This window comes from Amia ocellicauda, chromosome 13, assembly GCF_036373705.1.
Source record: "Amia ocellicauda isolate fAmiCal2 chromosome 13, fAmiCal2.hap1, whole genome shotgun sequence".
In the NCBI taxonomy this organism is placed as follows: domain Eukaryota; kingdom Metazoa; phylum Chordata; class Actinopteri; order Amiiformes; family Amiidae; genus Amia; species Amia ocellicauda.
Genome location: NC_089862.1, coordinates 7,243,922 through 7,269,646, shown reverse-complemented (window position 1 = coordinate 7,269,646; position 25,725 = coordinate 7,243,922). Strand labels below are relative to the sequence as shown.

The window sequence follows — 25,725 nt, the reverse complement described above, 5'->3', positions numbered from 1 at the left end:
ATGGAGAGGTCTGGGATGAGCGTGCGGGTCTGGAGTCTTGTCTGTTTGCTGATGGCGGCTGCGGCGGATGTTTCTGTAGCCCAGGGTCAGAACTGCTTGGTTAGTGACAACGAGAAAATGGCGTGTGGTGCCCCTGCTATCAGTAGAGCCGACTGTGAAGCGAGTAACTGCTGCTTTGATCAGAGGGGAAGACAGCCCTGTTATTACAGCAATGAGGGTGAGTGTTCAGGGCAACATATCGTACAAAGGGCTCCTGAGCGCGTTGCTTTGCTAATCTTCTCCCCTCTCCCTCCAGTGACTGTGCAATGCACCACGGATGGTCAGTTTGTGGTTGTAGTACCCAGGAATGTGACCACGCCTCCGCTGAGCCTTGACACGGTCAGCCTGCTAGGGGGTCAGAGCGCCCCCTGCAGCCCTGTTGGCACCACTGCTGGCTTTGCCTTGTTCCAGTTCCCAGTCAGTGCCTGTGGAAGCACGCTGAAGGTGAGGAAGCGTTTCCCAGCTTTGCCCTGAGCATTGCAGCGCCTTGTGGTCATTGTCTCGGCTGCATAACGTGAGGGTCTGCCTCCCTCTTCCAGAGTGAGGGTGGCGATGTGGTGTACGAGAACACGATGTCCTCTAAACGCGATGTGCAGAACGGGCCTGATGGCTCCATCACCAGGGACAGCTACTATGAGTAAGTGGGGCTCCCCAGTGCCCGTCTCCTTGTGCCAGTACCCGACTAGGTCCAATGGCTGCCTGCTTCTCCTTCCAGGCTGACCTTCCTGTGCAAGTATTCGGGCAGTGAGCTTGTTCCCGTGGAGGCTGTAGTGTACACTGCAGCCCCGCCTCCTCCTTCAGTCGTGGCCCCGGGACCTCTCAGTGTGGAGCTCAGGATTGCAACGGGTACTGTGACGAGCCCTTGTACGTGGCCATGCTATGAACTGGTTTCCAATGCATGCTGGCTTCTTAAAGCTCCCTGTCGTTCCTCCTGTAGAAGCTGTGTATGCCTCCTACTACGGTGATGGGGACTACCCCGTGACCAAGGTCCTGCGGGATCCTGTGTATGTTGAGGTTCGCATCCTGAATAGGACCGACCCCAACATTGTCCTGACGCTGGAAGACTGCTGGGCAACTTCCACCCCCAGCCCACTCGGCCAGCCCCAGTGGAGCCTGCTGGTTGCTGGGTAACTGGAGCCCTGTATCTCTTTCCGGCCGGCTCGTGTTGCTGGTTTAGGTAGACCTCTGAACCCAATTGTGGTGCTCTTTCCAGGTGTCCGTACAGAGACGACCAGTACCAGACCACCTTGGTTCCCGTGGCTGGCTCCTCAGGGCTGCCATACCCAACGCACTACAAGCGCTTCATCGTGCAGATGTTCACTTTTGTGGATGCTGGCTCCCAGCTCCCTCTGAAGGAGAAGGTAAGGGTCTATTGGCCAAGGAGTGCCATGGTCTTGACTGTATTCCCAATGGTGGCATTGTATTGTACTGCATCTCCTGCTTCCCCAGGTGTTCATCCACTGTAGTGCAGCAGTGTGCCAACCCAGTGCTACTGACAGCTGTGTCGCTCCATGCAGCCAGAGAATGAGTGAGTGGCTCGGTTCCAGTGTGAGCTGGAATGGCATCTTTCCCTAAGGCTCTGCCAGTGGAGGGCCTGCTTCTGTAATGCTGCTCTTGTCCCTTCAGGGAGAGCTGTTGCCCCGGTGCAGAGGGCCTCCAGGGAGACGGCAGTGGTGTCCAGTGGGGAAGTGATCCTGACTGCCTCTGAGCTCTCTGCTGTGGACAGGAGGGCTTCTCCCCGTGAAGGTGAGGAGGGGAGCTTTGACTGTCTGCTGGCGCTCCGTCCTCTGGTGTCTGCGCCCTTGTGAGCTGCCTGTCCCTCTCCTGTCTCCACAGTGTCCCAGGCCTTCGGCTATGCTGTGCTGACTGTGGCTGCCTTCACGGTGCTTGTGCTCTGTGCTGTACTGCTGGTGGCTGTGTGGAGATCCAAGCCCCACAGGCGGGAAACCCAACTGTAGCTGGATCAGGCTTTTGAATAAAACTGGACTGTGAAATATGTGACTCGATCAGTTTCTTATTGCCTTGCAAAGATCCTTCAGCCGTGTGCTCCACAGCCTGAGTCCAGGCCCTTGGTTCAGTGGGTGCTCTTCCCTCTAGTAAGGCACTCCAACAGGTGTGTAGTACTCCTGGCCCTACTGTACGTTTCACAGTGGTGGCCAGGGCCTTTGCTAGTGTGGTGAAAGGTGATGACAATTATAGGGGGCCCCACAACATCCAGCAGTTAGCCTCTATATATATATATGTATCTATATACACCTGTTCTGTGAATAATTCTATTTTATATTAGTTGTATGCCTGAGAATTGAATGAAAACCACACAAACATGCAATTTGGTGACAAGCTTTCCAAGTATCTGCTCCTCTGCCCTTCCGAAAAATGGTTTGGCCGATCCGACGTTGTTATTAATTATGCAGTGACAAACAGCAGGGGGACCCAATGAATTGTAAGTCCCACCCCAGCTCGTGAACTGATCCAATCAGAGCTGCTGAGGTTAGCGGTGAAGTTAGTGGATGAGCAGGACACTGACTGACTGAAAATGTCTGGGAAAGGAAAACCTAAATCAGGGTACTAGTAACGCCATGAAAAGAAGGGGAGAGAGAGGCCAGGAGAATTGCTGTATCCCAGTCTATCAAGACGTTCTTTAAGACCGGTTAGTGTATTGTCATTTCTCTGCCAGATTTACTTTCGTGGGCATAGGAAAACTACCGGTCAGTATTGTCACATAATTTTCCTTACCGGCGCACACCGCCACCAACAGAATGATAATGTGGTTGAAATCCCCGTCTTTTTTACGCTGTTGTGAATAGAGTTGGTTTGTATAACACAGGGAAAATGGACACGAGTCACGACGCATGTCACAAGCATTACCGACCTGCCGGCTTTTGATGTATTTTAATACAGTCAAGAAAACACGAATACAACACACTGCTCTTGGATGGATGTATTCGCTTTAATTAATATATTATGCAGTACCATATTATCTTCATTCAAAATGAACACTGAGTAATTTTAGTGGTATTTTTTTTAACATTTGACTGCATTCTTGTTAATTTCTGAATGTTTACTTTTTGATTTATGATTTATAACAGACTGATGGGAATAACTATTATAGGCCTATTGCTGGTCCATTTTTAAAATTGGTTTTGTAATTATTATTTAATAATTTCTTGGCTTTTGTTAGTTTTTAATTAGTTTGTATTGAATAATGGTATGAGGACTTTAAACAGTGTTTCATAAGTTATGGCTTAATGGCATTCTTTGGATGTAGTATTTATATAAACATTTAACTTTTAAAATTAAGGTTTACTTAAATTTAAAAGACTTAGAAGAAGGTCAGATTCACCCAGCTTGCCACTCATTAGTGAGCAAATATACACAGGATCTTACAGCAGGCTTTGAGAATGAAGTGAGGCATCTTAAGTCTGTGTATAATGTCATATTTGCAGACTGCCAGTCTCCTCTCGACCTGCTGAATTCAATCTACAGGATGCAGCTCCACAGCATTTTTGGAGAAGTGTGTGTTGCAGTGGGCATCTTCTGCACTCTGCCTGTCTCTGTTTCTGGTGCAGAAAGGGCTTTCAGCAAGTTGAAGCTTGTCAAGAAATCTCAGGTCTAACCAAACTCAAGAGAGGTTTTATAACCTTGCCTGACTTTCAATTGAAAGCCAGCTAAACAGACAGCTGGACTACAAAGACATCATAAGTGACTTTGCCAACAGAAAGGTCTGACAATGGGATTTTGGTTCATCCTACGTGAAGGGACGTGAAAGGTCATCAAAGGTTAAAGATCAATCAAACCGATATACATATACTAATGATTCGTATAATTTTCGTTGTTATTTAAATGTGCATTGCTGATTGAAATTTGTTTTAGTGTTTGCTATGTATTTGTTTTTATATTTAATGTTATATTTGTGTATTTTGCTTTTGCCGATGTTCAGTAAAGACCTTTATTTGCATTCATGTATGTTATCTGTTTTGTTATTTTGCAATAAACCCATATTAGGTTACAGTATACAGTATATGATATGGGTGGAGGGCGGTGGGGGCCCCGAATCCTCTAGCTACGGCCCTGGTGGTGGCAACAAGTGACCCCTCCATGTCTCCCCTCCCCATCAAACTTCCCTTTCATTTGTGAGGGGTTGCTGAGAGTATAGTCCTGACGTGGAGTAAACGTGGTCTCTTGCTTGCTCTGTATTGATCAGCATGTTGCCCAGATCCAAAGAAGAAATGCCAATAATGTTCCTGTAGCCAAGGAGGTGCCCTTGGCGCTGTAATGCCATGATCTGCTGTAGTGCCCAAGTACCCCCAGAAGGGGGAGGCAGCGACTGTCCTTTCTGTCGCTTGTGTTCACAGATACACTTGCTCACTGATACCCCGTTGCTCTAGAATCACTAAACGACGCTACTACGAGCTCGCTGAGTGGCACTCTACAAGCCGGCAGCCACATGGCCGAGGTAAACGGACTGTGAAACCATTCACAACTGGTCTCCTTTCAATGAACTCAAAACCACATCGCTTACAGCACACTGTGCTTTGGTGAATTTCAACAAGGTCTCATTGCCCTTGAACAAATTCCGTGTTAAAGTTCAAGGGGTGTGTGCGTGTATGTGGTATGGTTTCTCACAATTCATTCTTCGCAGTCACATGTAGAAGCAGGCTCTGAAACCGTTCACAGTTGGTATTTAAAGTAGTCTTGAAAACGTTAGCTGTCATTTGAGGATTTGAGGCTCTTTTCATTCATGGGGGCAGTCGAATAACCTTACCGCCGTGCAATTCTTCATATTGCTTTAAAACACCTTAAAATACGACAGTTGTTTCATTTTGGCACTGCGTTGTATTATACTTTTCAGTGGAGTCCATGAGCTACAATATGCGATTAATTTTATTGATACCTGCTGTATAACCCTGCACTTAAACTGCCTTGTATCTGCAATACTTGAGACGGTGGTATCGGACCCTAATCTAACTGCCATTAATTGTTCCAATTTGTTCTGCCCATTATTGAATTTAACCCGTATTTTCTCTTCTACTGGCTCGGTCTTTCTGAAGTTATTGAATATTATTGCAGTTACTGCGATTGGGTCTCAAGTTACCACACTTGAGCTCTTGTATAGCCTATAGGTTATAAGTCATTTTCATTATAATTCTGTCATCTCTTGCATTTTATGATCAGCAGCTGAGGGCTATCAGCACACACAGACACCGTCAGGGTCATCGCCACCCAAGGGCTGTTGATGTACTGAACTCCTTGTAATACCTAGAGCTTAATATCTAGTGCCTGTAGTCTAATGTATTACACATAGTCACGGTAATGGAGGTGTAAATCCGTAGGCTGAAGAGAGAGACCGCAGTGGGATAAACACGCAAGTTATATGTCACGGAGAGAAGGTACAGTATTCATTTCCATTGAAGCTCAGCAGTGCCAATGAATTCATGGTATTGAAATATTGTGTTGACAAATGCTGGCTTCCAACTAGTAAACTAAAACACTGAAATGACCAATATTTACACATTCTGATGATTATGTGGTCAAAACGGGTTGCATGCCCCCTTTAACTAAACGTGTGTATTTCCTGCCGCAATATTCAACGTGTCAAAAACCCCATTCCCACTGAAACGATTGCCGGCAATTTGGTGGCATTTTGTTGCTTTCAAAGTCTGTGTGAATCAGAATAGGGGCGCATTTTTGTGACCGCAACAGCACGAGGTCAAGCCACCTTTGAACAAGAACTATTGTCACACATATGGCATATGTTAAATACCATTACATCATGCAACATACAATATCTCAATACAGGCAAACGTGTTGCCCCCTCACACTGGGTTCGTTTCAAACGAAATCAGCTCGTTTGGAAACTAACTCGGGGTCGTTGTCGTGGTTCACTGTCGTGTTTTCTCAGGTCTCAGATCACTTGTGTTCATATTGCAATAATCAAGTGAGCTCGGATCGTTTTGTATTAATAAAACATGTGTACTTTTTACATGATTAGTGCACAAGAAATGGCAGCATAACGCCTACAATAACAAATACATACATATGACGGCAATGAAGTAACTGCAGTAGTCCAAACACATTTGACAGTCTACCTCTGTTACAGGCGAATAATAATACACGGGCGCGTCCGTCGTGGGCGCAGATCTGACCGGCAAAGCAATTCATTTTCACAATATGTGACGATTGCGTGTATCGTGAACGCATCCACTATTTAACACATACTGTATGCAGTTGCTGAACACAACAATAGGCTGCATATTATAATGAGTGTTGCGCTGCCGAATGCTGATTGGTTTGCCTATATACACATATACAATAACACAGTAGTGTGACGTCCCCTAAATATCCATCTAGGAGAATTTTACCGTTATTGCCATAACTTTAAACATAGTGCTACTTTAACTAATACATTAAATGCAGGGTTTTTATAGCAAGTCGTTATTTCTGACACTTATTGACACTGATCTGACACAAACAAACGTACAAAAAAGCCGCAAAATGATTGAAACAGGACTGGCTCACACACAGCATCTTTCTATTCAATTGTACACTCGGGTGTATACACGTTAACTTTAATTTGCATTCTACTCCATTTAGAAAACAATGAGAGAACAATCTTTTCTAACACCCTGGATGAGAGGAATCTAGCCCAATATCCAGTTGTTGTCAGATTACTGATGTTACCGTTAACAATAAGTACATGCATCAATGCATAAATGCGCGTGTTATCTAAACTCCACGTTCCTCTTCTTTCTGAATAAGAACCGAGAGCTCCCAGTGTCACATTCAAGTTTTTCCACCAGCATTGAAGTGAGTGTAGCCTAAATAATGAAATCGGCACAGCACAAAACCACGCTCACACAGCCGCAAAATCGGTTCCGTGGTCCCTGCTGGCTGCAGCTGTGCAGGACCCAACACACTGGACACGCTGGATCCGCGCCGCTGCTGGCGCTGCGCCACTTGTCGCCTCCTTTGATCAAGCCGCTCTCTCAGCCGGAACTCGGGCGCTCAGCGTGAAGCGAATTCCACGTGAAAATGTCGCGCTGTCTCCTCAGAGAGACGCGCTGAGCGGGATCATGTCAGTGTATAAAAGGAGGCGGTGTGGGCTGGGTAAGCATCGCGGATCTGTGAGCTAGCCTTGTATTGTGGCCGCAATGCTGCGTGCGAGGGTTTCGTGGTGTGGGCTGCTAGTGCTGTGTGTGGTCGCTGGGCTCTGCGACGCCGGGAGAGTTTCTAAGTGGGCGAGAGCCAAGCCTGCTGTCAGAGGGAAGCCTGCTGCCAGAGCCAAGCCTGTCGCCAGAGCCAAGGCCGTTGTGCGAGTGGACTCTTCTCTGTTCAAGCAGCAAGTCTCCCCCGTCGTGTGGGCGCAGTGTGGGGAGAGCGCGATCCAGGTGTCGGTGGAGAGAGACCTGTTCGGTACCGGCAGACTGATCCAGGCTGCGGATATCCAGTTGGGAGGCTGTGCGCTCAGCGGGCAGAACGACACGGTCCTGGTCTTCCAGTCGGAGCTGCAGGGTTGTGGCAGCGCCCTGTCGGTAAGTAGGGGAGGGGAATAAGGCTGCAGACTCGCACGGTGAATGGGTAAAACCATCCCGAGCTTAAGCGTTGCGCCTTTCACTTGTAGATGACCGAGGACGAGCTGGTGTACAGCTTCTCCCTAAACTACAACCCGTCCCCGATTGCCAACACTGGCATCGTGAGAACCGACCCTGCTGTTGTCCACATCGAGTGCGTCTACCTCCGGTGAGGACTCTGCCGCAGTACTGCTTCAGCCTAGCTGCTGTAGGATCGGTGTGTAATTGCTGTCTGCTCCCTAGGCTCCACAATGTGAGCAGCGATGCCCTGCAGCCAACCTGGGTCCCCTACACCTCCACCAAGTCTGCGGAGGATCTCCTGGACTTCTCCCTGCAGCTCATGACTGGTAGAGGCCAACCTAATGCAGCTCTAAGCCTCCCGTTTACCGGAGTGCTGCTCTGCTCTGCAGAGGCCTCATGCTGCTCCCTGTCTCGGCAGATGACTGGAGCTCCCCGAGACCCTCCAACGTGTACTTCCTGGGGGACGTCCTGAACATCCAAGCCTCCGTCAACCAGGCCAGCCACGTGCCCCTGCGGCTGTTTGTGGACAGCTGTGTGGCCACCTTGACCTCTGACCCGACCTCTTCTCCCAGTTATACTTTCATTGGGAACTATGGGTGAGTGAGATCCCATAGTCAAGCATGGCCAGTGTGCTTGCAGGTGTTGGCTCTCGACTCTGAGCGGGGCCATTATAATGGATTTCCTCCTGTGCCCAGTTGCCTGATTGATGCCAAGGTGACGGGCTCCAGTTCTCACTTCATGCCAAGACCTCAGGATGTCACGAAGCTGCAGCTGGTGCTTGATGCCTTCAGGTTCCACAATGAAGCCAACAGCTCCGTACGTCTCCCAGCCACTGTGCCTCTGTGCTTTTGTATCTTTGGCTTGTTTGGGCTCTGCTTTCTCAACCGTGTGGCTGCTTTGGCATTGAAGCAGCTCTCCCAAGGTGCACTAACCATGCCAATGTCTGTTCTGCTCAGATCTACTTGACCTGCCACCTGAAGGTGACTGCTGCTTCCCAGGCTGTGGACAACCTGGACAAGGCCTGCCAGCCTGTGGGCAACAGGTAGTGGGGTGGGGGTGGGAGGGTGCTCTAGGCCCTTGGTGTTCCCTTCCCGGTATCTGTACTGACCGCTGTATCCCTGTTGTAGCTGGAGCTCGGTGGATGGGAGTGATCAGGTCTGTAGCTGCTGTGACTCCAGCTGTAACCCTCTGTCTGGATCTAGGCTTATTGGGAGGTTTGGCAGGGACTTGGCTTTCAAGGAGGGTAAGGATGCTTTGCCTGGTTGTGAGTGTGGTACTGGGCTATAGAGTCTGGCTGGATCTAAGCCTCTCCACCTTCCAGAATGGGAAGGTGATGCCATGGTGTCTGTGCGTGTGCTGGAGAAGCCGCAGGATGCCGTCCCTCCAGTGGAGACGAATGCCCAGAGGTCTCCCCTGACTGCAGAGGACGGCAAAGCAGCAGGTACTGGGGCCTTTGCGTGGGGAATGTGCCTCTTGAATTGGAGCCAGAGGTTGTGGTCCCTTGCTGTAGTCTGGGTTTGACCTAAAGTGACTGACCTGTGCTTTCTTTGCAGGCATCTCTGCTGAGGTTGTGCTCCTGGCTGGTGTGGTGGCTGCTGTGGCTGTGTTGTGCATTGCTGTGCTGGGGACTGTGCTGTACAGGAGAGCAAGCCCACCCACGGCTTGACTGTGGTGTGACTGATCAATAAAGCTGAGAACAGACCATGACCCGTGTCTTTCCTCTTTGCTCTCCAAGTTCTGCATGATCTCAATCAATGGATGCTACAGATCATGTAAAGCTGTCCTTTAGCGCTCCGTTTGCGTGTTGCTGCTTTCCAGCATCTCTGCAGCTCTTGTGCAGAGAATTGGGCTCTGGAGGGTGAGACACGACTGCTTCGGGAGAAGGTTCAGTGTTTGGGAACATTGCACCCTAGTCACATGTGGTGGCAGGAAACTGTATTTTAGAACATGCAGGAGGAGGACGGGGATCGTTATGACCCCAGATGCCAGGGTTACAAACCATCACATGTGACCCTAAGCTACACGGTTAGATCAGATGTGTGTATGACGAATTCTTGGTCAAAAAGCATGGTTGCACGCTTAGGTATTCAATCCGAGCAAATGTGACTCAGCCTATGAGGGACTAACTTTCTGTTAAGCTAACGTCCTTGTATGGGAGAAACCTGTGCATCATTGTGCAATGAACAATGCCTGGGTCTGTCTGTGTATACCTAGAGGATGGTTTGATGCCATTATAGAGTGTTGGGTCTGTTCCGTCTAATCTGCTGCTTGATTTGAAGTGTATACATTTGTCACAGAGCGGCAATCCGAGCTAGGATTGTGTACCTTTGATTTAGGTGTATGTGGGGTCATAATGTTCTGATCCCAGAACTGTTCGTGCCTTATTTCTCTGCCGAAACACCGCAAATCCTTTGAAACTCCTGGAAACAAAAGGACGTAATGAAGATGAAACTGACATTGTCATTTTGGTACAGACTTCGGAGCCAGTGTCGTTTAAAATAGTCGAATCAATGTATTTTGACACAAACTAGTGAATATTTCGGGGTGCGAGCCGCATACGCCAGGCGCTCCTCCGAGCTGCACGAGTGAACCGAGGAGCGGTAAGAGCACTGCGCGCAATAGCCGCATTTCTCGAGGAAGAAAACCCCGTACAGGCTTTCTCTGAGGGTCATGTAGTTTGTAATGTACTCGTATACCATCCCAGTCACGACAGCAACAGGTGAGCGAGCATTCACTGAGTAGACGTTCATAATTGCGAGCACTCAGAACGGCCATTCCTCTCGTTGTTAATGTCTGACATTGCCCTGTTCACTGTTGAACAATCTCAGCGGCAGCCATTCTCGACTGGCATTTTTCCGGTTTGTGTTTCTCCTTGCTACGTTGTGCCTTATGCATTTATCTTCGATCAAGTGAAAGTTGTGGCCTTTCGTATTTTAAGGTCTAATCGGCTGACAGACTAAAAACAAACACTCTGTACACTAGGACAAATGGCTGATTTCGCAAGCCTGTAGCCCATGCTATGAAGACCCTACATAGGCGAGAAAGACATCGTTTGAAAGCTCCCGGTTTCTAGTTTCTCTATAGTCTCTAGTACATTTTGTAGTTTTGATAAACCTACAATTTACTACTTGGCTCGCGGACGATATGAAAATATTGGGGCGGAGTGTAAAGGGTTAAGTTTCACGTCAGTTAGTACGCATGTTACGGATGCTAAATAGTATGCGTTTTTGATATCAAAAATACAGTTAATGAAATCAACAATACAGTTGCTGATGTGAAAAATACAAATGTTGATATCACAAGTAGCAGATCATTCTTGATACCAACAATTGTATTTTTGATATCAGAAATTATGGACTAAATGTCACAGCGGCTTGCCATACATTTTCAGTGTGCACTCGGTGATGCTGGAAGTAATTGGTTCGTTGCAATCAGGGCATCAAATCGTGTCTCGTTACAAGGAGGACGTGATTTTGCACACTGTCCGTTTAAAGTATAACTCGAAGCTCAATTACAATAGGAATGTGTGAATCAACAGATAATCCATGTGGTTTTGCACTTCCGTTCTTTGGAAAAGCCAACACTGTCTCTGAAGAAAACCCGTTACAATGTCATGCACTTAATCTTCACTGCTACTGGTACGAGTGTCGCATGCAGACCGAATCCTCGAATGGTCGTATTCAATGTTTCTATTACTATTTAGGACCAAAAAACAAATGATAAAGGTATAGTTGTGCTCATTCAGCTTCACATGAGTCGGAACTGTCTCTAAAAAGCTGTGGAAGTCTTGGAGATGAGTGCTCAGTAGGTAGGGGAGCTGTGCGTTGAGAGCCAGGGCAGTGAAGTGAGCGCAGCGGGGCGCGGCGGGGTTGCCGACAGACAGTGATGTGGCATCTGACCGTGATTGTGTGGCAGCAAAGCGAGAGCTCCACCAAAGAGCCCGATTGGCCCGCTGGGGTGGCTGAAACCCTCGTGCACCCTGCTGCGCCAGGGCCAGCCCTCAGCCAATCAGGGCGCCGGATTATTTAAGGAGCGGAGCGCCGCTTCTCGGTAGTTCGTTGCCGAGTTGCACAATGGAGAGGTCTGGGATGAGCGTGCGGGTCTGGAGTCTTGTCTGTTTGCTGATGGCGGCTGCGGCGGATGTTTCTGTAGCCCAGGGTCAGAACTGCTTGGTTAGTGACAACGAGAAAATGGCGTGTGGTGCCCCTGCTATCAGTAGAGCCGACTGTGAAGCGAGTAACTGCTGCTTTGATCAGAGGGGAAGACAGCCCTGTTATTACAGCAATGAGGGTGAGTGTTCAGGGCAACATATCGTACAAAGGGCTCCTGAGCGCGTTGCTTTGCTAATCTTCTCCCCTCTCCCTCCAGTGACTGTGCAATGCACCACGGATGGTCAGTTTGTGGTTGTAGTACCCAGGAATGTGACCACGCCTCCGCTGAGCCTTGACACGGTCAGCCTGCTAGGGGGTCAGAGCGCCCCCTGCAGCCCTGTTGGCACCACTGCTGGCTTTGCCTTGTTCCAGTTCCCAGTCAGTGCCTGTGGAAGCACGCTGAAGGTGAGGAAGCGTTTCCCAGCTTTGCCCTGAGCATTGCAGCGCCTTGTGGTCATTGTCTCGGCTGCATAACGTGAGGGTCTGCCTCCCTCTTCCAGAGTGAGGGTGGCGATGTGGTGTACGAGAACACGATGTCCTCTAAACGCGATGTGCAGAACGGGCCTGATGGCTCCATCACCAGGGACAGCTACTATGAGTAAGTGGGGCTCCCCAGTGCCCGTCTCCTTGTGCCAGTACCCGACTAGGTCCAATGGCTGCCTGCTTCTCCTTCCAGGCTGACCTTCCTGTGCAAGTATTCGGGCAGTGAGCTTGTTCCCGTGGAGGCTGTAGTGTACACTGCAGCCCCGCCTCCTCCTTCAGTCGTGGCCCCGGGACCTCTCGGTGTGGAGCTCAGGATTGCAACGGGTACTGTGACGAGCCCTTGTACGTGGCCATGCTATGAACTGGTTTCCAATGCATGCTGGCTTCTTAAAGCTGCCTGTCGTTCCTCCTGTAGAAGCTGTGTATGACTCCTACTACGGTGATGGGGACTACCCCGTGACCAAGGTCCTGCGGGATCCTGTGTATGTTGAGGTTCGCATCCTGAATAGGACCGACCCCAACATTGTCCTGACGCTGGAAGACTGCTGGGCAACTTCCACCCCCAGCCCACTCGGCCAGCCCCAGTGGAGCCTGCTGGTTGCTGGGTAACTGGAGCCCTGTATCTCTTTCCGGCCGGCTCGTGTTGCTGGTTTAGGTAGACCTCTGAACCCAATTGTGGTGCTCTTTCCAGGTGTCCGTACAGAGACGACCAGTACCAGACCACCTTGGTTCCCGTGGCTGGCTCCTCAGGGCTGCCATACCCAACGCACTACAAGCGCTTCATCGTGCAGATGTTCACTTTTGTGGATGCTGGCTCCCAGCTCCCTCTGAAGGAGAAGGTAAGGGTCTATTGGCCAAGGAGTGCCATGGTCTTGACTGTATTCCCAATGGTGGCATTGTATTGTACTGCATCTCCTGCTTCCCCAGGTGTTCATCCACTGTAGTGCAGCAGTGTGCCAACCCAGTGCTACTGACAGCTGTGTCGCTCCATGCAGCCAGAGAATGAGTGAGTGGCTCGGTTCCAGTGTGAGCTGGAATGGCATCTTTCCCTAAGGCTCTGCCAGTGGAGGGCCTGCTTCTGTAATGCTGCTCTTGTCCCTTCAGGGAGAGCTGTTGCCCCGGTGCAGAGGGCCTCCAGGGAGACGGCAGTGGTGTCCAGTGGGGAAGTGATCCTGACTGCCTCTGAGCTCTCTGCTGTGGACAGGAGGGCTTCTCCCCGTGAAGGTGAGGAGGGGAGCTTTGACTGTCTGCTGGCGCTCCGTCCTCTGGTGTCTGCGCCCTTGTGAGCTGCCTGTCCCTCTCCTGTCTCCACAGTGTCCCAGGCCTTCGGCTATGCTGTGCTGACTGTGGCTGCCTTCACGGTGCTTGTGCTCTGTGCTGTACTGCTGGTGGCTGTGTGGAGATCCAAGCCCCACAGGCGGGAAACCCAACTGTAGCTGGATCAGGCTTTTGAATAAAACTGGACTGTGAAATATGTGACTCGATCAGTTTCTTATTGCCTTGCAAAGATCCTTCAGCCGTGTGCTCCACAGGCCCTTGGTTCAGTGGGTGCTCTTCCCTCTAGTAAGGCACTCCAACAGGTGTGTAGTACTCCTGGCCCTACTGTACGTTTCACAGTGGTGGCCAGGGCCTTTGCTAGTGTGGTGAAAGGTGATGACAATTATAGGGGGCCCCACAACATCCAGCAGTTAGCCTCTATATATATATATGTATCTATATACACCTGTTCTGTGAATAATTCTATTTTATATTAGTTGTATGCCTGAGAATTGAATGAAAACCACACAAACATGCAATTTGGTGACAAGCTTTCCAAGTATCTGCTCCTCTGCCCTCCCGAAAAATGGTTTGGCCGATCCGACGTTGTTATTAATTATGCAGTGACAAACAGCAGGGGGACCCAATGAATTGTAAGTCCCACCCCAGCTCGTGAACTGATCCAATCAGAGCTGCTGAGGTTAGCGGTGAAGTTAGTGGATGAGCAGGACACTGACTGACTGAAAATGTCTGGGAAAGGAAAACCTAAATCAGGGTACTAGTAACGCCATGAAAAGAAGGGGAGAGAGAGGCCAGGAGAATTGCTGTATCCCAGTCTATCAAGACGTTCTTTAAGACCGGTTAGTGTATTGTCATTTCTCTGCCAGATTTACTTTCGTGGGCATAGGAAAACTACCGGTCAGTATTGTCACATAATTTTCCTTACCGGCGCACACCGCCACCAACAGAATGATAATGTGGTTGAAATCCCCGTCTTTTTTACGCTGTTGTGAATAGAGTTGGTTTGTATAACACAGGGAAAATGGACACGAGTCACGACGCATGTCACAAGCATTACCGACCTGCCGGCTTTTGATGTATTTTAATACAGTCACGAAAACACGAATACAACACACTGCTCTTGGATGGATGTATTCGCTTTAATTAATATATTATGCAGTACCATATTATCTTCATTAAAAATGAACACTGAGTAATTTTAGTGGTATTTTTTTTAACATTTGACTGCATTCTTGTTAATTTCTGAATGTTTACTTTTTGATTTATGATTTATAACAGACTGATGGGAATAACTATTATAGGCCTATTGCTGGTCCATTTTTAAAATTGGTTTTGTAATTATTATTTAATAATTTCTTGGCTTTTGTTAGTTTTTAATTAGTTTGTATTGAATAATGGTATGAGGACTTTAAACAGTGTTTCATAAGTTATGGCTTAATGGCATTCTTTGGATGTAGTATTTATATAAACATTTAACTTTTAAAATTAAGGTTTACTTAAATTTAAAAGACTTAGAAGAAGGTCAGATTCACCCAGCTTGCCACTCATTAGTGAGCAAATATACACAGGATCTTACAGCAGGCTTTGAGAATGAAGTGAGGCATCTTAAGTCTGTGTATAATGTCATATTTGCAGACTGCCAGTCTCCTCTCGACCTGCTGAATTCAATCTACAGGATGCAGCTCCACAGCATTTTTGGAGAAGTGTGTGTTGCAGTGGACATCTTCTGCACTCTGCCTGTCTCTGTTTCTGGTGCAGAAAGGGCTTTCAGCAAGTTGAAGCTTGTCAAGAAATCTCAGGTCTAACCAAACTCAAGAGAGGTTTTATAACCTTGCCTGACTTTCAATTGAAAGCCAGCTAAACAGACAGCTGGACTACAAAGACATCATAAGTGACTTTGCCAACAGAAAGGTCTGACAATGGGATTTTGGTTCATCCTACGTGAAGGGACGTGAAAGGTCATCAAAGGTTAAAGATCAATCAAACCGATATACATATACTAATGATTCGTATAATTTTCGTTGTTATTTAAATGTGCATTGCTGATTGAAATTTGTTTTAGTGTTTGCTATGTATTTGTTTTTATATTTAATGTTATATTTGTGTATTTTGCTTTTGCCGATGTTCAGTAAAGACCTTTATTTGCATTCATGTATGTTATCTGTTTTGTTATTTTGCAATAAACCCATATTAGGTTACAGTATACAGTATATGATATGGGTGGAGGGCGGTGGGGGCCCCGAATCCTCTTGCTACGGCCCTGGTGGTGGCAACAAGTGACCCCTCCATGTCTCCCCTCCCCATCAAACTTCCCTTTCATTTGTGAGGGGTTGCTGAGAGTATAGTCCTGACGTGGAGTAAACGTGGTCTCTTGCTTGCTCTGTATTGATCAGCATGTTGCCCAGATCCAAAGAAGAAATGTCAATAATGTTCCTGTAGCCAAGGAGGTGCCCTTGGCGCTGTAATGCCATGATCTGCTGTAGTGCCCAAGTACCCCCAGAAGGGGGAGGCAGCGACTGTCCTTTCTGTCGCTTGTGTTCACAGATACACTTGCTCACTGATACCCCGTTGCTCTAGAATCACTAAACGACGCTACTACGAGCTCGCTGAGTGGCACTCTACAAGCCGGCAGCCACATGGCCGAGGTAAACGGACTGTGAAACCATTCACAACTGGTCTCCTTTCAATGAACTCAAAACCACATCTCTTACAGCACACTGTGCTTTGGTGAATTTCAACAAGGTCTCATTGCCCTTGAACAAATTCCGTGTTAAAGTTCAAGGGGTGTGTGCGTGTATGTGGTATGGTTTCTCACAATTCATTCTTCGCAGTCACATGTAGAAGCAGGCTCTGAAACCGTTCACAGTTGGTATTTAAAGTAGTCTTGAAAACGTTAGCTGTCATTTGAGGATTTGAGGCTCTTTTCATTCATGGGGGCAGTCGAATAACCTTACCGCCGTGCAATTCTTCATATTGCTTTAAAACACCTTAAAATACGACAGTTGTTTCATTTTGGCACTGCGTTGTATTATACTTTTCAGTGGAGTCCATGAGCTACAATATGCGATTAATTTTATTGATACCTGCTGTATAACCCTGCACTTAAACTGCCTTGTATCTGCAATACTTGAGACGGTGGTATCGGACCCTAATCTAACTGCCATTAATTGTTCCAATTTGTTCTGCCCATTATTGAATTTAACCCGTATTTTCTCTTCTACTGGCTCGGTCTTTCTGAAGTTATTGAATATTATTGCAGTTACTGCGATTGGGTCTCAAGTTACCACACTTGAGCTCTTGTATAGCCTATAGGTTATAAGTCATTTTCATTATAATTCTGTCATCTCTTGCATTTTATGATCAGCAGCTGAGGGCTATCAGCACACACAGACACCGTCAGGGTCATCGCCACCCAAGGGCTGTTGATGTACTGAACTCCTTGTAATACCTAGAGCTTAATATCTAGTGCCTGTAGTCTAATGTATTACACATAGTCACGGTAATGGAGGTGTAAATCCGTAGGCTGAAGAGAGAGACCGCAGTGGGATAAACACGCAAGTTATATGTCACGGAGAGAAGGTACAGTATTCATTTCCATTGAAGCTCAGCAGTGCCAATGAATTCATGGTATTGAAATATTGTGTTGACAAATGCTGGCTTCCAACTAGTAAACTAAAACACTGAAATGACCTATTTACACATTCTGATGATTATGTGGTCAAAACGGGTTGCATGCCCCCTTTAACAAAACGTGTGTATTTCCTGCCGCAATATTCAACGTGTCAAAAACCCCATTCTCACTGAAAAGATTGCCGGATTTGGTGGCATTTTGTTGCTTTCAAAGTCTGTGTGAATCAGAATAGGGGCGCATTTTTGTGACCGCAACAGCAGGAGGTCATGCCACCTTTGAACAAGAACTATTGTCACACATATGGCATATGTTAAATACCATTACATCATGCAACATACAATATCTCAATACAGGCAAACGTGTTGCCCCCTCACACTGGGTTCGTTTCAAACGAAATCAGCTCGTTTGGAAACTAACTCGGGGTCGTTGTCGTGGTTCACTGTCGTGTTTTCTCAGGTCTCAGATCACTTGTGTTCATATTGCAATAATCAAGTGAGCTCGGATCGTTTTGTATTAATAAAACATGTGTACTTTTTACATGATTAGTGCACAAGAAATGGCAGCATAACGCCTACAATACCAATTACATACATATGACGGCAATGAAGTAACTGCAGTAGTCCTAACACATTTGACAGTCTACCTCTGTTACAAGCGAATAATAATACACGGGCGCGTCCGTCGTGGGCGCAGATCTGACCGGCAAAGCAATTCATTTTCACAATATGTGACGATTGCGTGTATCGTGAACGCATCCACTATTTAACACATACTGTATGCAGTTGCTGAACACAACAATAGGCTGCATATTATAATGAGTGTTGCGCTGCCGAATGCTGATTGGTTTGCCTATATACACATATACAATAACACAGTAGTGTGACGTCCCCTAAATATCCATCTAGGAGAATTTTACCGTTATTGCCATAACTTTAAACATAGTGCTACTTTAACTAATACATTAAATGCAGGGTTTTTATAGCAAGTCGTTATTTCTGACACTTATTGACACTGATCTGACACAAACAAACGTACAAAAAAGCCGCAAAATGATTGAAACAGGACTGGCTCACACACAGCATCTTTCTATTCAATTGTACACTCGGGTGTATACACGTTAACTTTAATTTGCATTCTACTCCATTTAGAAAACAATGAGAGAACAATCTTTTCTAACACCCTGGATGAGAGGAATCTAGCCCAATATCCAGTTGTTGTCAGATTACTGATGTTACCGTTAACAATAAGTACATGCATCAATGCATAAATGCGCGTGTTATCTTAACGGGTACAGTCAAAACTCCACGTTCCTCTTCTTTCTGAATAAGAACCGAGAGCTCCCAGTGTCACATTCAAGTTTTTCCACCAGCATTGAAGTGAGTGTAGCCTAAATAATGAAATCGGCACAGCACAAAACCACGCTCACACAGCCGCAAAATCGGTTCCGTGGTCCCTGCTGGCTGCAGCTGTGCAGGACCCAACACACTGGACACGCTGGATCCGCGCCGCTGCTGGCGCTGCGCCACTTGTCGCCTCCTTTGATCAAGCCGCTCTCTCAGCCGGAACTCGGGCGCTCAGCGTGAAGCGAATTCCACGTGAAAATGTCGCGCTGTCTCCTCAGAGAGACGCGCTGAGCGGGATCATGTCAGTGTATAAAAGGAGGCGGTGTGGGCTGGGTAAGCATCGCGGATCTGTGAGCTAGCCTTGTATTGTGGCCGCAATGCTGCGTGCGAGGGTTTCGTGGTGTGGGCTGCTAGTGCTGTGTGTGGTCGCTGGGCTCTGCGACGCCGGGAGAGTTTCTAAGTGGGCGAGAGCCAAGCCTGCTGTCAGAGGGAAGCCTGCTGCCAGAGCCAAGCCTGTCGCCAGAGCCAAGGCCGTTGTGCGAGTGGACTCTTCTCTGTTCAAGCAGCAAGTCTCCCCCGTCGTGTGGGCGCAGTGTGGGGAGAGCGCGATCCAGGTGTCGGTGGAGAGAGACCTGTTCGGTACCGGCAGACTGATCCAGGCTGCGGATATCCAGTTGGGAGGCTGTGCGCTCAGCGGGCAGAACAACACGGTCCTGGTCTTCCAGTCGGAGCTGCAGGGTTGTGGCAGCGCCCTGTCGGTAAGTAGGGGAGGGGAATAAGGCTGCAGACTCGCACGGTGAATGGGTAAAACCATCCCGAGCTTAAGCGTTGCGCCTTTCACTTGTAGATGACCGAGGACGAGCTGGTGTACAGCTTCTCCCTAAACTACAACCCGTCCCCGATTGCCAACACTGGCATCGTGAGAACCGACCCTGCTGTTGTCCACATCGAGTGCGTCTACCTCCGGTGAGGACTCTGCCGCAGTACTGCTTCAGCCTAGCTGCTGTAGGATCGGTGTGTAATTGCTGTCTGCTCCCTAGGCTCCACAATGTGAGCAGCGATGCCCTGCAGCCAACCTGGGTCCCCTACACCTCCACCAAGTCTGCGGAGGATCTCCTGGACTTCTCCCTGCAGCTCATGACTGGTAGAGGCCAACCTAATGCAGCTCTAAGCCTCCCGTTTACCGGAGTGCTGCTCTGCTCTGCAGAGGCCTCATGCTGCTCCCTGTCTCGGCAGATGACTGGAGCTCCCCGAGACCCTCCAACGTGTACTTCCTGGGGGACGTCCTGAACATCCAAGCCTCCGTCAACCAGGCCAGCCACGTGCCCCTGCGGCTGTTTGTGGACAGCTGTGTGGCCACCTTGACCTCTGACCCGACCTCTTCTCCCAGTTATACTTTCATTGGGAACTATGGGTGAGTGAGATCCCATAGTCAAGCATGGCCAGTGTGCTTGCAGGTGTTGGCTCTCGACTCTGAGCGGGGCCATTATAATGGATTTCCTCCTGTGCCCAGTTGCCTGATTGATGCCAAGGTGACGGGCTCCAGTTCTCACTTCATGCCAAGACCTCAGGATGTCACGAAGCTGCAGCTGGTGCTTGATGCCTTCAGGTTCCACAATGAAGCCAACAGCTCCGTACGTCTCCCAGCCACTGTGCCTCTGTGCTTTTGTATCTTTGGCTTGTTTGGGCTCTGCTTTCTCAACCGTGTGGCTGCTTTGGCATTGAAGCAGCTCTCCCAAGGTGCACTAACCATGCCAATGTCTGTTCTGCTCAGATCTACTTGACCTGCCACCTGAAGGTGACTGCTGCTTCCCAGGCTGTGGACAACCTGGACAAGGCCTGCCAGCCTGTGGGCAACAGGTAGTGGGGTGGGGGTGGGAGGGTGCTCTAGGCCCTTGGTGTTCCCTTCCCGGTATCTGTACTGATCGCTGTATCCCTGTTGTAGCTGGAGCTCGGTGGATGGGAGTGATCAGGTCTGTAGCTGCTGTGACTCCAGCTGTAACCCTCTGTCTGGATCTAGGCTTATTGGGAGGTTTGGCAGGGACTTGGCTTTCAAGGAGGGTAAGGATGCTTTGCCTGGTTGTGAGTGTGGTGCTGGGCTATAGAGTCTGGCTGGATCTAAGCCTCTCCACCTTCCAGAATGGGAAGGTGATGCCATGGTGTCTGTGCGTGTGCTGGAGAAGCCGCAGGATGCCGTCCCTCCAGTGGAGACGAATGCCCAGAGGTCTCCCCTGACTGCAGAGGACGGCAAAGCAGCAGGTACTGGGGCCTTTGCGTGGGGAATGTGCCTCTTGAATTGGAGCCAGAGGTTGTGGTCCCTTGCTGTAGTCTGGGTTTGACCTAAAGTGACTGACCTGTGCTTTCTTTGCAGGCATCTCTGCTGAGGTTGTGCTCCTGGCTGGTGTGGTGGCTGCTGTGGCTGTGTTGTGCATTGCTGTGCTGGGGACTGTGCTGTACAGGAGAGCAAGCCCACCCACGGCTTGACTGTGGTGTGACTGATCAATAAAGCTGAGAACAGACCATGACCCGTGTCTTTCCTCTTTGCTCTCCAAGTTCTGCATGATCTCAATCAATGGATGCTACAGATCATGTAAAGCTGTCCTTTAGCGCTCCGTTTGAGTGTTGCTGCTTTCCAGCATCTCTGCAGCTCTTGTGCAGAGAATTGGGCTCTGGAGGGTGAGACACGACTGCTTCGGGAGAAGGTTCAGTGTTTGGGAACATTGCACCCTAGTCACATGTGGTGGCAGGAAACTGTATTTTAGAACATGCAGGAGGAGGACGGGGATCGTTATGACCCCAGATGCCAGGGTTACAAACCATCACATGTGACCCTAAGCTACACGGTTAGATCAGATGTGTGTATGACGAATTCTTGGTCAAAAAGCATGGTTGCACGCTTAGGTATTCAATCCGAGCAAATGTGACTCAGCCTATGAGGGACTAACTTTCTGTTAAGCTAACGTCCTTGTATGGGAGAAACCTGTGCATCATTGTGCAATGAACAATGCCTGGGTCTGTCTGTGTATACCTAGAGGATGGTTTGATGCCATTATAGAGTGTTGGGTCTGTTCCGTCTAATCTGCTGCTTGATTTGAAGTGTATACATTTGTCACAGAGCGGCAATCCGAGCTAGGATTGTGTACCTTTGATTTAGGTGTATGTGGGGTCATAATGTTCTGATCCCAGAACTGTTCGTGCCTTATTTCTCTGCCGAAACACCGCAAATCCTTTGAAACTCCTGGAAACAAAAGGACGTAATGAAGATGAAACTGACATTGTCATTTTGGTACAGACTTCGGAGCCAGTGTCGTTTAAAATAGTCGAATCAATGTATTTTGACACAAACTAGTGAATATTTCGGGGTGCGAGCCGCATACGCCAGGCGCTGCACGAGTGTGCACGAGTGAACCGAGGAGCGGTAAGAGCACTGCGCGCAATAGCCGCATTTCTCGAGGAAGAAAACCCCGTACAGGCTTTCTCTGAGGGTCATGTAGTTTGTAATGTACTCGTATACCATCCCAGTCACGACAGCAACAGGTGAGCGAGCATTCACTGAGTAGACGTTCATAATTGCGAGCACTCAGAACGGCCATTCCTCTCGTTGTTAATGTCTGACATTGCCCTGTTCACTGTTGAACAATCTCAGCGGCAGCCATTCTCGACTGGCATTTTTCCGGTTTGTGTTTCTCCTTGCTACGTTGTGCCTTATGCATTTATCTTCGATCAAGTGAAAGTTGTGGCCTTTTAAGGTCTAATCGGCTGACAGACTAAAAACAAACACTCTGTACACTAGGACAAATGGCTGATTTCGCAAGCCTGTAGCCCATGCTATGAAGACCCTACATAGGCGAGAAAGACATCGTTTGAAAGCTCCCGGTTTCTAGTTTCTCTATAGTCTCTAGTACATTTTGTAGTTTTGATAAACCTACAATTTACTACTTGGCTCGCGGACGATATGAAAATATTGGGGCGGAGTGTAAAGGGTTAAGTTTCACGTCAGTTAGTACGCATGTTACGGATGCTAAATAGTATGCGTTTTTGATATCAAAAATACAGTTAATGAAATCAACAATACAGTTGCTGATGTGAAAAATACAAATGTTGATATCACAAGTAGCAGATCATTCTTGATACCAACAATTGTATTTTTGATATCAGAAATTATGGACTAAATGTCACAGCGGCTTGCCATACATTTTCAGTGTGCACTCGGTGATGCTGGAAGTAATTGGTTCGTTGCAATCAGGGCATCAAATCGTGTCTCGTTACAAGGAGGACGTGATTTTGCACACTGTCCGTTTAAAGTATAACCCGAATCTCAATTACAATAGAAATGTGTGAATCAACAGATAATCCATGTGGTTTTGCACTTCCGTTCTTTGGAAAAGCCAACACTGTCTCTGAAGAAAACCCGTTACAATGTCATGCACTTAATCTTCACTGCTACTGGTACGAGTGTCGCATGCAGACCGAATCTTCGAATGGTCGTATTCAATGTTTCTATTACTATTTAGGACCAAAAAACAAATGATAAAGGTATAGTTGTGCTCATTCAGCTTCACATGAGTCGGAACTGTCTCTAAAAAGCTGTGGAAGTCTTGGAGATGAGTGCTCAGTAGGTAGGGGAGCTGTGCGTTGAGAGCCAGGGCAGTGAAGTGAGCGCAGCGGGGCGCGGCGGGGTTGCCGACAGACAGTGATGTGGCATCTGACCGTGATTGTGTGGCAGCAAAGCGAGAGCTCCACCAAAGAGCCCGATTGGCCCGCTGGGGTGGCTGAAACCCTCGTGCACCCTGCTGCGCCAGGGCCAGCCCTCAGCCAATCAGGGCGCCGGATTATTTAAGGAGCGGAGCGCCGCTTCTCGGTAGTTCGTTGCCGAGTTGCACAATGGAGAGGTCTGGGATGAGCGTGCGGGTCTGGAGTCTTGTCTGTTTGCTGATGGCGGCTGCGGCGGATGTTTCTGTAGCCCAGGGTCAGAACTGCTTGGTTAGTGACAACGAGAAAATGGCGTGTGGTGCCCCTGCTATCAGTAGAGCCGACTGTGAAGCGAGTAACTGCTGCTTTGATCAGAGGGGAAGACAGCCCTGTTATTACAGCAATGAGGGTGAGTGTTCAGGGCAACATATCGTACAAAGGGCTCCTGAGCGCGTTGCTTTGCTAATCTTCTCCCCTCTCCCTCCAGTGACTGTGCAATGCACCACGGATGGTCAGTTTGTGGTTGTAGTACCCAGGAATGTGACCACGCCTCCGCTGAGCCTTGACACGGTCAGCCTGCTAGGGGGTCAGAGCGCCCCCTGCAGCCCTGTTGGCACCACTGCTGGCTTTGCCTTGTTCCAGTTCCCAGTCAGTGCCTGTGGAAGCACGCTGAAGGTGAGGAAGTGTTTCCCAGCTTTGCCCTGAGCATTGCAGCGCCTTGTGGTCATTGTCTCGGCTGCATAACGTGAGGGTCTGCCTCCCTCTTCCAGAGTGAGGGTGGCGATGTGGTGTACGAGAACACGATGTCCTCTAAACGCGATGTGCAGAACGGGCCTGATGGCTCCATCACCAGGGACAGCTACTATGAGTAAGTTGGGGCTCCCCAGTGCCCGTCTCCTTGTGCCAGTACCCGACTAGGTCCAATGGCTGCCTGCTTCTCCTTCCAGGCTGACCTTCCTGTGCAAGTATTCGGGCAGTGAGCTTGTTCCCGTGGAGGCTGTAGTGTACACTGCAGCCCCGCCTCCTCCTTCAGTCGTGGCCCCGGGACCTCTCAGTGTGGAGCTCAGGATTGCAACGGGTACTGTGACGAGCCCTTGTACGTGGCCATGCTATGAACTGGTTTCCAATGCATGCTGGCTTCTTAAAGCTCCCTGTCGTTCCTCCTGTAGAAGCTGTGTATGCCTCCTACTACGGTGATGGGGACTACCCCGTGACCAAGGTCCTGCGGGATCCTGTGTATGTTGAGGTTCGCATCCTGAATAGGACCGACCCCAACATTGTCCTGACGCTGGAAGACTGCTGGGCAACTTCCACCCCCAGCCCACTCGGCCAGCCCCAGTGGAGCCTGCTGGTTGCTGGGTAACTGGAGCCCTGTATCTCTTTCCGGCCGGCTCGTGTTGCTGGTTTAGGTAGACCTCTGAACCCAATTGTGGTGCTCTTTCCAGGTGTCCGTACAGAGACGACCAGTACCAGACCACCTTGGTTCCCGTGGCTGGCTCCTCAGGGCTGCCATACCCAACGCACTACAAGCGCTTCATCGTGCAGATGTTCACTTTTGTGGATGCTGGCTCCCAGCTCCCTCTGAAGGAGAAGGTAAGGGTCTATTGGCCAAGGAGTGCCATGGTCTTGACTGTATTCCCAATGGTGGCATTGTATTGTACTGCATCTCCTGCTTCCCCAGGTGTTCATCCACTGTAGTGCAGCAGTGTGCCAACCCAGTGCTACTGACAGCTGTGTCGCTCCATGCAGCCAGAGAATGAGTGAGTGGCTCGGTTCCAGTGTGAGCTGGAATGGCATCTTTCCCTAAGGCTCTGCCAGTGGAGGGCCTGCTTCTGTAATGCTGCTCTTGTCCCTTCAGGGAGAGCTGTTGCCCCGGTGCAGAGGGCCTCCAGGGAGACGGCAGTGGTGTCCAGTGGGGAAGTGATCCTGACTGCCTCTGAGCTCTCTGCTGTGGACAGGAGGGCTTCTCCCCGTGAAGGTGAGGAGGGGAGCTTTGACTGTCTGCTGGCGCTCCGTCCTCTGGTGTCTGCGCCCTTGTGAGCTGCCTGTCCCTCTCCTGTCTCCACAGTGTCCCAGGCCTTCGGCTATGCTGTGCTGACTGTGGCTGCCTTCACGGTGCTTGTGCTCTGTGCTGTACTGCTGGTGGCTGTGTGGAGATCCAAGCCCCACAGGCGGGAAACCCAACTGTAGCTGGATCAGGCTTTTGAATAAAACTGGACTGTGAAATATGTGACTCGATCAGTTTCTTATTGCCTTGCAAAGATCCTTCAGCCGTGTGCTCCACAGCCTGAGTCCAGGCCCTTGGTTCAGTGGGTGCTCTTCCCTCTAGTAAGGCACTCCAACAGGTGTGTAGTACTCCTGGCCCTACTGTACGTTTCACAGTGGTGGCCAGGGCCTTTGCTAGTGTGGTGAAAGGTGATGACAATTATAGGGGGCCCCACAACATCCAGCAGTTAGCCTCTATATATATATATGTATCTATATACACCTGTTCTGTGAATAATTCTATTTTATAT

At 49.0% G+C, this 25,725-nt stretch overlaps 4 protein-coding genes across 4 annotated transcripts; all 4 read left to right on the top strand.

Annotated features, from left to right (window-relative positions):
* On the top strand, nt 1–1,997 carry LOC136766960 (zona pellucida sperm-binding protein 4-like). Its single transcript, XM_066720939.1, has 9 exons — nt 1–217; nt 296–483; nt 579–676; nt 755–885; nt 977–1,166; nt 1,253–1,400; nt 1,489–1,567; nt 1,666–1,785; nt 1,876–1,997. The coding sequence occupies exons 1-9, from the start codon at nt 1–3 to the stop codon at nt 1,995–1,997; spliced, it is 1,293 nt and encodes a 430-aa protein (XP_066577036.1).
* Nucleotides 1,998–7,142: 5,145 nt separating this feature from the next.
* LOC136766959 (zona pellucida sperm-binding protein 3-like) lies at nt 7,143–9,297 on the top strand. Its single transcript, XM_066720938.1, has 9 exons — nt 7,143–7,571; nt 7,661–7,779; nt 7,854–7,957; nt 8,050–8,227; nt 8,327–8,447; nt 8,588–8,673; nt 8,759–8,874; nt 8,953–9,072; nt 9,185–9,297. The coding sequence occupies exons 1-9, from the start codon at nt 7,191–7,193 to the stop codon at nt 9,295–9,297; spliced, it is 1,338 nt and encodes a 445-aa protein (XP_066577035.1). The 5' UTR covers nt 7,143–7,190.
* A 2,524-nt stretch (nt 9,298–11,821) lies between these two features.
* Nucleotides 11,822–13,701, top strand: LOC136766958 (zona pellucida sperm-binding protein 4-like). Its single transcript, XM_066720937.1, has 9 exons — nt 11,822–11,867; nt 12,000–12,187; nt 12,283–12,380; nt 12,459–12,589; nt 12,681–12,870; nt 12,957–13,104; nt 13,193–13,271; nt 13,370–13,489; nt 13,580–13,701. Exons 1-9 carry the CDS (start codon nt 11,822–11,824, stop codon nt 13,699–13,701), a joined length of 1,122 nt encoding a protein of 373 aa, XP_066577034.1.
* A 9,700-nt stretch (nt 13,702–23,401) lies between these two features.
* On the top strand, nt 23,402–25,399 carry LOC136766957 (zona pellucida sperm-binding protein 4-like). Its single transcript, XM_066720935.1, has 9 exons — nt 23,402–23,618; nt 23,697–23,884; nt 23,980–24,077; nt 24,157–24,287; nt 24,379–24,568; nt 24,655–24,802; nt 24,891–24,969; nt 25,068–25,187; nt 25,278–25,399. Exons 1-9 carry the CDS (start codon nt 23,402–23,404, stop codon nt 25,397–25,399), a joined length of 1,293 nt encoding a protein of 430 aa, XP_066577032.1.
* The last annotated feature ends 326 nt before the right edge of the window (nt 25,400–25,725 follow it).